Source organism: Pseudomyrmex gracilis, unplaced genomic scaffold (genome assembly GCF_002006095.1).
Source record: "Pseudomyrmex gracilis isolate BER0280 unplaced genomic scaffold, ASM200609v1 scaffold_80, whole genome shotgun sequence".
NCBI lineage: Eukaryota > Metazoa > Arthropoda > Insecta > Hymenoptera > Formicidae > Pseudomyrmex > Pseudomyrmex gracilis.
Window position 1 is genome coordinate 123,412 of NW_018020664.1, and position 12,368 is coordinate 135,779.

At 42.4% G+C, this 12,368-nt stretch overlaps 3 protein-coding genes across 5 annotated transcripts in view; 2 read left to right on the forward strand and 1 right to left on the reverse strand.

The window, feature by feature from the left end:
- The window catches only part of LOC109855097 (spondin-1), a 63,917-nt gene that overhangs the window by 33,172 nt on the left and 18,377 nt on the right, over positions 1-12,368 (forward strand). The gene's annotated exons all lie outside the window — the stretch shown is intronic.
- Positions 8,623-10,065, forward strand: LOC109855099 (coiled-coil domain-containing protein 94). The gene is made up of 3 exons (XM_020428953.1): positions 8,623-8,788; positions 8,920-9,621; positions 9,751-10,065. The coding sequence occupies exons 1-3, from the start codon at positions 8,765-8,767 to the stop codon at positions 10,018-10,020; spliced, it is 996 nt and encodes a 331-aa protein (XP_020284542.1). The 5' UTR covers positions 8,623-8,764; the 3' UTR covers positions 10,021-10,065.
- LOC109855098 (putative leucine-rich repeat-containing protein DDB_G0290503) overlaps positions 10,134-12,368 on the reverse strand; it is a 4,819-nt gene continuing 2,584 nt past the window's right edge. For all 3 annotated transcript variants that reach the window (XM_020428950.1, XM_020428952.1, XM_020428951.1), the window contains 6 exons: positions 12,037-12,152; positions 11,812-11,951; positions 11,539-11,657; positions 11,069-11,411; positions 10,741-10,952; positions 10,134-10,325 (listed from right to left, as the gene is read on the reverse strand). In XM_020428950.1, coding sequence (XP_020284539.1) covers positions 10,286-10,325; positions 10,741-10,952; positions 11,069-11,411; positions 11,539-11,657; positions 11,812-11,951; positions 12,037-12,152 — 970 coding nt within the window. In that variant the 3' untranslated portion in view covers positions 10,134-10,285. The remainder of the gene's footprint in view (positions 10,326-10,740; positions 10,953-11,068; positions 11,412-11,538; positions 11,658-11,811; positions 11,952-12,036; positions 12,153-12,368) is intronic.

The window sequence follows — 12,368 nt, forward strand, 5'->3', positions numbered from 1 at the left end:
TACAAATTGCCCTCACGCTGGCAAGAAATCATTAATATAATAATGGCAATTATATTATTTAATAAAGTTTATTGACGGTAAGAAAAATTTGTATTTTGTTTTATTCCAAAAACGAACAGAACTTTCCGGTAGACCTAATATATATACGTATAATATTTATTGTAACGTACCGAGACTTTTTTAAAGTCGAAAATTTACCGAGTAATAAAGCTCTGTGGTGGACCACATCCTGCTCACCGAATATTACTCCGTGTAACGCCAACACTCAAACAACTTTATACGAGTTTAAACTCCGTCGAATGTGTCTTTGTAGCAGACACAATAGCGCGTAGTACCTCACACACGTGGGGGAAAGAAAGGTGCAACAATTTCTCTTAATACAATTTGTTTTTCTCTCGCAACTAAAGAAGAAATTGTCAGAGCAAACAATTTTGTATACAGTAAAAGAAAGATAATTTGTTATTAACAAAATAATATCGCACCGGCGACACATTCAGACCGAAAGGCTTGAAATAAACGCAGCCAAGAAGAACGCATTGATACCTCGCAGTTGTAAAAAAAAGGATTAAAAGAATTGAAAGGGTTAACCTCGGAATGTTGGAGGAGGAAGATGCGTAGGCACTTTGCCGTGTAATATCGTGTACGCTCATATCACTTCTGCGCGCGTACACATAGTGTACATTGTCGAGATCGGTGTTTAAAATTGAAAAATTATTTGTCGGTGACACAGGTAAAAAACCAATGCAAAGTAATGATCGTTTTCTCCCCGCGAGAAACCATTTACGTTAGCGACCGCGCCTGTGGTATAATACCGATATGATACTGCACGATACGAACGATTAATCGAGAGCAAATTTGCTTTGTATAATGAGAGAGACTGTGTTCTCATATCAAAACGCGAGTTTTAAAAATAGCCGAAGCGATAAATCGCGCCCCGCGCGCGCGTTTATAATAATTACACGGATTTATAATATAAGCAAATAAAAATTATTTGTGTTTAAAAAAACAATTCGAAGAAGTTAATAAAGAACAACAAACGGAATGTGTATATATAAATACATACGGCACGGAGAAAATTAAATTGCTTTATCCTCTCCGAAAATTGATTATTCATATTTAGCGCGTAATGAATGTACCATAGTCCGCGGTTAATCAACTTCAACTTGGGTAAATTACATGTCACCGATGGAGCAGAAAGTGTTACAAAAAAAAAAAAAAAAAAAAAAAAAAAAAAAAAAAAAAAAAAAAAAAAAAAAAAAAAGCGAATGTACATTCAAATGCAACGAATGCGATATATTTGTGTGCCGCAGATCGCATAGAGAGAGAAAAAAAGTAAAAAAAAAAAAAAAAANAAAAAAAAAAACAAAAAAAGAAAACAGGGAAAACGAAATCGTCGGGAACGATTATGGGTTGTTGAACCGGTGTTGGCACGCAAGTCAGGTGTATCTCGATACACACATGACCAGACAGCATTCTTTCGAAAACGAGCGCATAAGTAAAAGAGCCTCTCAGATTGAAGAAGAAGGGACGATTCCGGAATGCACTTCTGAATTGTCTGCAAATCAGAAGTGTAAGAAGCGTTTATTCGTTACCGCGAAAACATCAAATTTATAACAGTCAGTCGCAAACCTATTGTTCATTCAATTCTAAATTTTAACTGTGTAAATTTTTTAAATTCGAAAAAGAAATTCGAACCGAAAATGAATCTCGCGAGATTGAGAGAGAAAAACATTTCTCTTTAATCGCGAGAGAGAATAATTAATCTCCCCTCATTACGCAAACATCAATCAATTTTCTTTTCTTTTCACTTGCGCGTCTCGTCGTTCCTCAACTTCTTCGACTATCACTTTTATTCTCGCTCTCTTCAACCCTTTTCACATTCTTCGCATATATCTTCTCTCTCAGAATTTCCCGCCCTTTATCATCCTGTGCCATTCCTCCTCTTTTTCTCCACCGTCTCCTTCGTCTGCTCTTTCATCTCTTCGCTCTTTCTCCTCCGATCCTCTCCCTCGCGATTCTCCGTCTCTTTTCCGTTACTTCTTCCCCCCTCCCCCCCTCCGCGCTCACCCTTCCACGTTCTTCCGTTCTCGCTTTTGTCTTTTCCGCCGTCTTTCTTTCTCGTTCCTTTAGACTTTAATCCCCACTTCTCGCTCCCCGTCTCATTTCATTGAGAACGTCTGGTATGCGATTATGTCTGATGGTGGGACGAAGGACGAACTCTCCCACAAGAGCGCGGCGTGTACACCGCGATGCAGCGATCACCTTCCAGTCGGGAAAAGTAAGGACTTCTCTCTTCGCTCGAGTTGCAGCCGCGTGAAGAGTAAAAACCCTCTACTTTCATTCCGGGGAATTATTGATGCGCCCCAATGTACTTGCAACCAAACTTCGTCCGGTTTCGGTTGGCACCGAGCGTTCGCGACTGTCGACGAATGTTGCCGACCAATCGGCTCACATGTACGTGTGTGTGGATATATGCGTTATACGTCAGGTAAACACACTTTGTGCACTGTGTTTACAGTTCAAGATTTTGAAGCGATTTTCGATTTCTCGCAATCCGCACTTAGATCTTGAAATTTATTTTTACCTCACAAAATTTACAGATTTTTGTTTTGTTGCGCGTAATAATTTTTGTATATACAAATTAACTTACGTTAAATATTGTTTATTCTTTCGTAAACACGATTTGAATTTAGCCACACACGCGGCAATGTTCGCCCGGTCTTGATGAACACACGCTCGGTCGAAAGAGCGCGCGAAGTTCGGCTACGCATACATATGACGTATTGTACATGTACACACAAACTTCACCCGTGGTGGTTTCGTCTCTCGTCCCACGATCCGGCATCACACAGGTATGCGATGCTTTTTTTTATACAGGAACGAAGCCCCGACGTCGCGCTTGCTCGGCCTAATGGGCGGCAAAGAGCAACTCGGGAAGTTAGGTTACTTGTAAGGACTTTCGTGAGTGCACAGGGGTCCGTGTCGAAGATGCGGCCTTCTGCAATTTGCGAAGGCGAAGTTTTAAGACTTGTCCGAGAGGGGTTTTATAAAACGGAATCCGGATTTATTTGAGAAAAGAAAAAAAAACGAACCGGAATGAAATCGATTTATTCTAAATTTTGTTTGCTTGAAACTTATTCGTCAAAATGTTCCGCTCGATGCACCGGACCGTAATACCTTTTTCTATGCGGAAAGAGAACAACGTCGACATCCGTGTGAAGCTCACGCCGCACCGCACCGGCCGCCGGCTTACATGTAAATCATGTGTGCCACACACGAGGCGCGCAATATTAACCGGTGAAAAGATCCCGAAGAGAGAGAGAGAGAGAGAGAGAGAGAGAGAAAAGAAAGAAAGAGAGAAAGAAGACGGAGAAAGAGATATCACACACCGACAGCGGATCTTCCGTGGACGCGAGAAGCTTGCATTCCTCGGGAGATGCGTAGTGCGATGTTACATAATGGCACGGCGAATGTATAGCTTTGTGTTTTTTACATAACAATAATCGATGTATACTTGGAAATATTCTCGCGCGGTTATCTCGCAGCCGAGCGAGTTTGTTATTTACTTTGCAAAAAACATTCCGCGACAGTGTGTCCGGTTTATATTTATGAAGAATTTTAAGTGGAAAACGCGCGCGCCAACGCGCGCGCAATTTTTGACAAATTACTGGATTCTTCGTTCCGGTTTGCGAACGGATCGGAGTGAAAACTGGACCCGTTGCGCGTTTAAAGAGCTCGTCCACCAAAGGGAGGATCAGTTTAGAGATCGCGGCCGGTTAAACCGGTCGTCTCTTTTCTCGCAAATCCTGACCGTCACTACGAAAAAAAATCAGTCACGAAACTTTTCCGATGTATACACACATGTATGGCACGTACGTACATGTCACAGCAAATGTATACGTTTATTAGTCGGCGCATCTATTAATTTGATAAGAAAATTTGATAAGCAACTATTCACGAGTAATTAATTTTAAACTTTTACTAGTAGATGCGTATATTTTCATTGAATTAGTCGAAGTACGCACAAACAAAAAACTGCAAGGGTACACGGACAAAAAAATAATGTTGAATCAACAGTATCAGTTTAACTGAAATATATCCTGTTGATGCAACATCAATATTATTGCACTACACACAGCAGATAGTTGCTTTAAGAATCTAGACATTAAATTAATAATCGCATATGCAATTAAATAAACTATTTATTTTGCTGTGGCAGAGCCCGTGACATCAACTTTTTAATTGAAGCAACTCTATTTTGTTTTCTGTGTACATCTCAGCGTATTTTCCGAGCTTATCGAATAAACGCAAAGATGTTGTTTGTATTTTTATTTTTTTAAATACACAAACACACAAAATTAGACTCGTTATATTGTGCTTTTACTTAATGTGTTGTAACATTGTCTGTAAACGTTGTCCGCCAAATATGAAGCGCATTTACTAGGATTAGTAATATTTTTCTATTTAAATCTTCGTCCGCAGACTGGGTCTTGCAGACCCACTCAAAAATTGCGCATCGACGTTTCTAGAAAACATAAGTTTTTTTTAAACGCTTATATCTTCGAAACTACTGGAGATTTTTTCAATCTGATTTTTTTTATCGACGCAGAATCGTTCAAGCTTTCGATTCGAAAAACAGAAATTGAACAAATATTGATTGTTCGATCTTACAGTTGCGTGGGTCTCACAGACCCAGTCTATACTTCTCGTGGATTTTTTTTTTATGTTTACAGTCGAAGAATTAAGATAGTTTTGCTAAAATGTTACGTAAATGCGTATATCGACTAGTATATTATTTTTTTTACGCGTTTACTATAATATATGTACATATATATATGCCGCTTCTAACGATACAAAAATCATTACTTTTGTATTTTCTAAAACAAGTGTTATAAGCGTTATTAAAAAAAAAATCCTATCGCGGCATCTCGAAAAATTCAAGCGTATCGATATCTCGCGCTCTTATAATATCGAGCAAACAAGTCGTAGACGAATAAACGATACACCTTTATGATTAATGATATTGATAAAGCACACACCGCGATCGAATCGAGAATGTCTTCGGATTATCGATTGCACTGTCGCGAGATCACCGCGTCGACTATCAATTTAAACGGCGAAATTGCGCTCGATAAAACGCATATCCCTCTTGAATCGGCAACGGTGTTTTCGATTGTTCCAAACGCGGCGGCGGCGGCTGCGGCGGCGGCGGCGGCGCGATGTGCGCCCACAGGAATTCGACGATGCGGAGGGCGAGAATGGGCTCGATCCCTCCGAGCCCGTCGTTCGCGCACGCTTTGGAATCCCGCGTCATATAACGAACGACCGGCACGGCATCAAAAGTTTTTGAGGAAACAAAAAACCCGCGAAAAATTCCACATCCACCGGATTCTCCGGTTTCGCATTTTCGCGAAACAAGTCCACAAGATCATTTCCCGTTATTTTTCCGTTTATACTTTTTGGGGACAACAAATTTGTCGAACGAAATCCAGTTTCGCGAGGAATATCTCGGTATCTACTCGCGACGACGGCGTGACGATACGGTCGTCTTCGTCGTTCATTTCGCTGGTATTTCGAGGAGAACGAACGAGCAACGACAGCCAGGAGGAGAGGAATCCGATAATCTCTTTAGCAAAGTGTCACGTAGATGCTGCAGTTACGCGGCAAGTTTTTTCGTTTATCACGTACGCGTTCAGCGTTCTTCCTCTCTTTCCAGCCCGACCGTGGGAGCAAACAGGATTTTACCAGACGGACGGTACACGGGTAACCGAATACACTTCGATACCGAAGTGCAGCCCGCCCGAAGAAGACGCATTTCGGACCCGAAAGACGCATTCTTCCAATCGATTTGCCGGGGAGGATTTATTCCGCCTCCCCCTCCCCCCCCTCCAGGGGAGGCCCACCGTCAGCGCGCGCCTCTTGTTACAACAAACTTCGCGAACTAAACTGAGCGTTAACTAATCGCGTGCTGTTCAAGTAGCGAATTTGAACCTTTCGAGTGCGAGATGTCCGCGCTTCGGTATCTCCCGCGTGTCTCACAATTCGCGATCGTTCTACATTATTTTGCACCCCCGTATTGAATAACCACGATATTGTTTTTTTTTTTTTATTTTTGAAAAAAACAACAACTCTCAAGAAAAAATGTTTCTTCGAAGCTTCTTTTATTTAAATTTCTCTGGTGGGGTTTATTTTTTTCTTTCGAGTTATCTAGAACTTATACATGTTATATAGACACCAACCGTGTCCGCCACAAAGAGGACAAGCGAATGATGATTCTCACGGTCGGCGTATGTCATAGTGGCCTGCTTTCTTCTCCGTCGTCCGTCGTCGGTTACGCGCTTGTTGACGAATAGGCCTCTATCGGGGGGGTCTTCGTATACACGTACGCTTCGTACTCTCGCAAAAACCTACTAGATATGCCCATACTATACCCTATATACGTGCGCGACGAGTGATTGTCACCTCTGACGCGTAGAAATGTCGTGGAAAATGTCTTATCACGCGCGGCGTGTTTTCTTTATCGCGCGCGCGCGCGCGCGGCAAAAGGTGCGCGTATCTCGCGTTACGACCGTAGAGAACCTGGTGTTTGTATCATAGCGATAACCAATAATCATAAGTCAGAGAGCGATAGTGGATGACGGCGCGGAAAAGGAAAAAAAAAAAAGGGAAAATGGGTCGCGCGCGAACGCGATATATAAAATTACGACACGCTCGTCATATTGGAAACAACCGCGTCGATTTAAAAGCGTATAAGCTTGTTTATTTATTTATTTATTTTTTGTTTTGTTTTGTTTCGTTTGTTGCGAGATTTCACGTGACGAGTTGTTTCTTGCTCACTCGCCCCCGGAGAGAGATATCGATCGGATTTACAATGCCGCTGAAAATTACTAATGACTGCGATAAGTGAACCGAAAGCCACTTGCTCCCCACAGCGGAAAAAACATTCTTGCACGGTACGCGACTCCTTTTGATTCAGGTACACCATGAAGCGTATAGAGAAACACGGCGCGGCTTCGTATATTCCTTGAAAACCTTGAATATATTTACTCATGGACCAGGTCACACACACACACACACACACACGCTCTTTTTCTCTCTCTTTTTCTTTTTCTCTCTCTCTCTCTCTCTCTCTCATTCTCATTCTCTTTTTCTTTCTTTTTCTCTGTGTGAATACTACCGCCATTCAACTAGAAAACCTGTGGGAATCTCGTCAGGTAGGCATAAGAGAAGAAGCTGACTGGAGCGTGACGTTTCTTTCTACGAGTTTTCTTCGGGAAATACGTGCCGCGCGATTTTCGAGAGAGGTGTTTTTTTGACAATAGTCCCGAGATGCTCGAAAAGCCTCAAGGGAGAGGATGAACATGTACAAGTGACTCGAATTCTTCGCAGGTTGCACGCAACTCTCTCTCTCTCTCTCTCTCTCTCGCAGCGATAAATAAATGCGACAACAACAAGCGACGACGATGAGACAGCTGATCGAGCAAAATCTCAGGTTCGGACCAGGTTCCGCGTCGGCGATAATGAAATCACTCGCCAATTAGCTTCTCCGAAGTGAAAAAAACAATTGTATGTCGGTCTTCGCGTGTCCGCGAAATACGCGGATTTCGTCGCATTCACATGCGAGACGGAACCAAAACGAGGCCAAAAGGAAAGAAGCGGTCACCGCAGCGATCTCCGATATCACACAGAAGACCGCCTTCGGTATTCCTCTCGAAAAAGAGGAGAGAACCTCGGGTTTGGCCAGCTCGTGTTTCGGTTTTCGGCTTTCCGAGAAATATTTTTGTGTATTCTCGCGTGCGCGCGTGTGTGAGATCTCGTCTCCTCGCTCTTTTCCCGCGCGTTTCTTTTCGTCTAAATTCGGGGTTCGGCGGTCTGCGTTTTCGGGGCGGAAGAGGATAGAACGCCGATACGCGAACGTCGCGTTCTCGTGTGTGGGAGAGAAATGTATCCCATGACCTAGGATTCTCAACACGGGGGTTCTCGACTCAAGGAAGAAATATATACGCCTGTATCCCCTTTTGCGCGGGCTTACTTTGTACGTATACTTTCGAGCGGTGTTCTCTTCGAGAATCTCGGATTTTTATCGCCGTAATACAATCATCACGCGTGAGTTTCAACAACAAAACAGAAAATAATGTTGTTTTTTTTTTTTTTCAATGAACGTAATTGAAACTCGATATGTTATTCCTCACAACAGAACAAAAAAACTTTATTAGACATCAACAGTTTCATACGATATCTAATAGATGTCTAACGTACGATATCTTTTGTTCCTATGTGGATCGTTGTCTTATGCGAGTATTTTGTGATTTTCATTACGTACTCGGTAATTCCGCTCGCCTCGAAGATGACCCGAATACAGTTCAGGAAACGGAAGACAAGTCACTCGGTTCAGTATTGGTTCTTCGAAGTCTTCGAAGAACCGCGAACGATCGATCAATTCGAACACGGTTCCGCAAGTCACCGCGACCGTCCGCCATTACTGCGGCCCCTCGTAAATGTATCGAAGTGCGATATTTGCGATTCTTTGAATCGAGATTGTTCGAGGTGGCGCGCGAAATCTCGCGAACGCCATCTGTCGCGAGGAAAGCGAAGCTCGAGTCATAGTTGCCAACTTGACGTGTTATATTGACACATAACCTGAGTTCTCTGTGACGTGTGTTAGAAGAGAAGCGTCAATTTTCATCGCGAAAACAAACTCCTCCGAGTTTCTCTTAAAATTGCGCGAGAGTTGCACATTTTTGTGACATAAAAAAGTCGAAAGATGTCGGAACGCAAGGTTTTAAATGTAAGTAATCACATGAAATTTGACATGTACACAACAATTACATAGTTTTACGCTTGTGTATGTATTTATTTTTTAATTTAATTTTAACTTATATTAAAATTAATATATATATATATTGTCTTGCGTTCTAGAAATATTATCCACCGGATTTCGATCCGTCGAAAATTCCACGCATGAAACTGGCCAGAAATCGCCAATACACTGTGCGATTGATGGCCCCGTTTAACATGCGATGCAAAACATGCGGTGAATATATTTACAAGGGCAAGAAGTTTAATGCGCGTAAGGAGGACGTCGAGGGTGACGATTATCTGGGAATACGCATTTACAGGTTCTACATCAAATGCACACGTTGTCTGCAAGAGATATCCTTCAAAACCGATCCGAAGAACACGGATTACGAGATCGAAGCGGGTGCGACGAGAAATTTCATGGCTCTGAAGTTGGCCGAGGAGCAAGCGCAGAAGGAAGAGGACGAGGAAAAGGAGGAGGAAGCCACCAATCCGATGAAGCTTCTGGAGAAGAGAACGCTCCAGTCGAAGCAGGAACTGGAACTGCTGGAGTCTCTGGAGGAATTGAAGGATTTAAATCGCAGACAACAGACCATCGATTACGATCAAATGCTGGAACAATTCGACACGGAGACCGTCAAGCTGAAGAGAACAGAAAAAGAGCAAGAAGAATTGGATGAACAATATATCAAATCCATATTTGGATTTAAAAGAGAAAACTCGAGTAAAACTGTTGTAGAGGAGGAAATCGAAGAGGTGGAAGAGGAACAAGAGATTGTTGAACCCGACAAGAAGAAGTCTAAAACAGATGACAAAGAAACAGTGAGTTTGATCTCGCTTACTTTGTCTTAACTTCGTTTTTTGACTCTTTCAGAAACAAATCAATTACCCATAAATTAACATTAAAATTAAATTAAATTTTAATAATAATACAATCGCGATTGTTCGCAGGAAAATCCAGAATCTTCGAAACTTGCAAGAGTGTCATTGTGGTCGGAAAGTACGGGATTGTCGTCCAACAAAAAGAGTTTATCCACTTTGGCGAGAAAAGGCAATATCGGTATAAAAATAAAACCGTTACAGGACAAAGCGTCCGAGAGTGCGGTTTCTTCCGTTAAAGAAATGAATGTTACGAGCGCGGACGCTAAGCAAAATAACGCGAGCAACGGTCTCTCGCTACTGGGCGCTTATTCCGGCAGCAGCGACAACGACAGCGATTAATGAAAAAGTAATATACATATTTATCTCAAATGTACATATAGTATTTTTTATTCAAATAAGATAATTATTATTGTTATATATAAAAATAAAAAGAACTACACAAATGACACAAGTATATATATATATATGTAAAACGGACAATCTCAGAATTGATGTGTGTGTGTGTGTGTGTGTGTGATCACGTGCAAATTTCAAATCTGTTTAATCCAAAAGCGCAGAGGCGGATAGACATAGAGGAGACGATATACAGATTTCTCTCGGACGATTACAGAGTTTTTTTTTTTAAGATGTCGAAGGCTCTACTCCTAAAACAAATAAAGGGACAATTAATCAGAAACGGGAGAAGACCGAAGGTAACGATCCGTTTGTAACGTCAGATATTTCACGCGATTGATAATGTCGCGCTCGAATTGCTCGTTAACTTCCCGCTGACATTGCTTGCAAATAAAAGTCTCTTCCATGTCGGTGGAAGTTCGATACCTCGTGACGTGAGATCTTTCAGACGGACGATTTCTCGTGTGACGTTTCGCGGGTGAGATAACGCGATGACCGCGATAACGCGACGATCTTAACGAGCTTTTGCGCGAACGCGAATCGCCGAAGTGAAACGACGAGGACGCGACCGTGTCCGAGCTTCGTCTCGATTCGCAAGAAATAGCACGTAGTTTGTCGTCGATGCTCGACCGTCGGGATCTACTCAAGTACTTTCTCATGACGTACCCGTTGCTACTGTTTCCGTTCTTCTCCCGCAGGCTAACTTCCAGCTGAGCGATGCGATGCTCGAGTCGCGTACGTTGCGCCTGTGCCCGGTCCTGCTGATCCTCCAACAGCTTCACCAATTTCTCCAGTCGCATCACCTGCATCTGTTTGCTCTCGAGCGTGGCGTACAGTTCCTGGATAGCTTCCGTCTTCGCCGCGATCTGCTTATTGATCTAGACGCGCGCACAGTTAAGTAAGCGGAAGAATACAATTGACAAAAAAACAAAAAAACAGAATTGACGTTGATGCGTATCGTGAAAGATTTGTTTTTAAGGCAACGCCACGTTACTTCGTTGATATCTTCGTAATTTTCATTGGCGGAGTTCGCGTCCGCGCTCGCCTGCTGCTTCCCCTTGAGCAAATTCAGCAACTCGTCTCGGGCTTTCAGAAATTTGCTCTGCTCCCGCATCACTCGATCGCGTTGCTCCAGTTCAAGTTGCTTCTGCGTCAGCGTGATCTCCAACTCCTGATTCTGCTGCATTACCTCGGCCAAGTTGTTACGCAGATCGCAGATCTGCTGCTGCAACTCGATCGCATCGATCTCGGACTTGCTTCCGTTCTCCTTCGACCTCGCGTGAAAGCGACGCTGAATCTCGGACAATTGATTTTCCAGCATCTCGTTTCTCTCTTGTCTACGCGTTTCGCGTGTGAAAAGCAGTAATTTTTTTCAAACGATACTTTCACACATAAGTTAAGTAGGAAATATTGAAGCAAATATATATATATATATATATTGCGCGTTTCCGTTCGTGAACTCACGTGAACTTGGCGATCTTTTGAAGACGAGCGTGCTCCAGCATCAGATTTTGGAGATCGTTGGTCTTGGCCACGAGTTCGGCAGCCAATTTATTCTTGGTCTCGTCCTCGTTGTCGTAATTCTGCGGAATCGAACAAGAGTATTGAATGAAAAATGAATTTGGCGAAGAAAACAATCGGAAGATAATCGCGAACAGAAGTTCGCGAGCTTCGAACGATGCTTCGGGGAGGTTTTCTCATTTGAATCCCCGAAAGAAAGTAATAATGTGAACTAACGGCCACTTGATGCATCACAGCGACGATCTCCTGCTTCTCGTGTTCCAGTTGCTTGATCTTCTCCTTGTGCTTCTCGAGCTCGGCCCGGGTCGCCTCGAGATCCTTGTAAAGACCAAGCTCGTTCTCCGTGTGAGCGTTATCTGAAAATCGGTGATCTCGATGAGTAAACTACTTGTTTGATAATGACGTCGAGATAAACAAAAAAAAAAAAAAAAGCTTACCTACCTGCCACAGCGAGGTTGTTACTTTTTTCGCTCGCAAGGTCGCAGAGCAGCTGACTCTTCTCCTCGAGGTGCTTGCAGCGCTCTTCCATCTCGGTCAGATTATCTTCCGCTTGCTGTCTACAATGGATTTTAGCTGGTGTGAAAAAATTCATTGAAATCTTTTAAGGCCTACTTGAATTTTTTTAAGAGAATCTCTCTGATACGCGAATTATTAAACGAGTTTTTATAGAAAAAGCGAAAAAAAGGGGGTTCCGAGTAAAATTTTTAACTACTTTAATATTATAATAATATTATAATGTAAAATATATATATATATATATATATATATATATA

Coding starts and splice junctions, on each gene's coding strand:
- LOC109855099 (XM_020428953.1), top strand. CDS start 8,765: ATGTCGGAACGCAAGGTTTTAAAT. Junction 8,789..8,919: donor CGGAACGCAAGGTTTTAAAT/GTAAGTAATCAC, acceptor CTTGCGTTCTAG/AAATATTATCCACCGGATTT. Junction 9,622..9,750: donor AAACAGATGACAAAGAAACA/GTGAGTTTGATC, acceptor GATTGTTCGCAG/GAAAATCCAGAATCTTCGAA.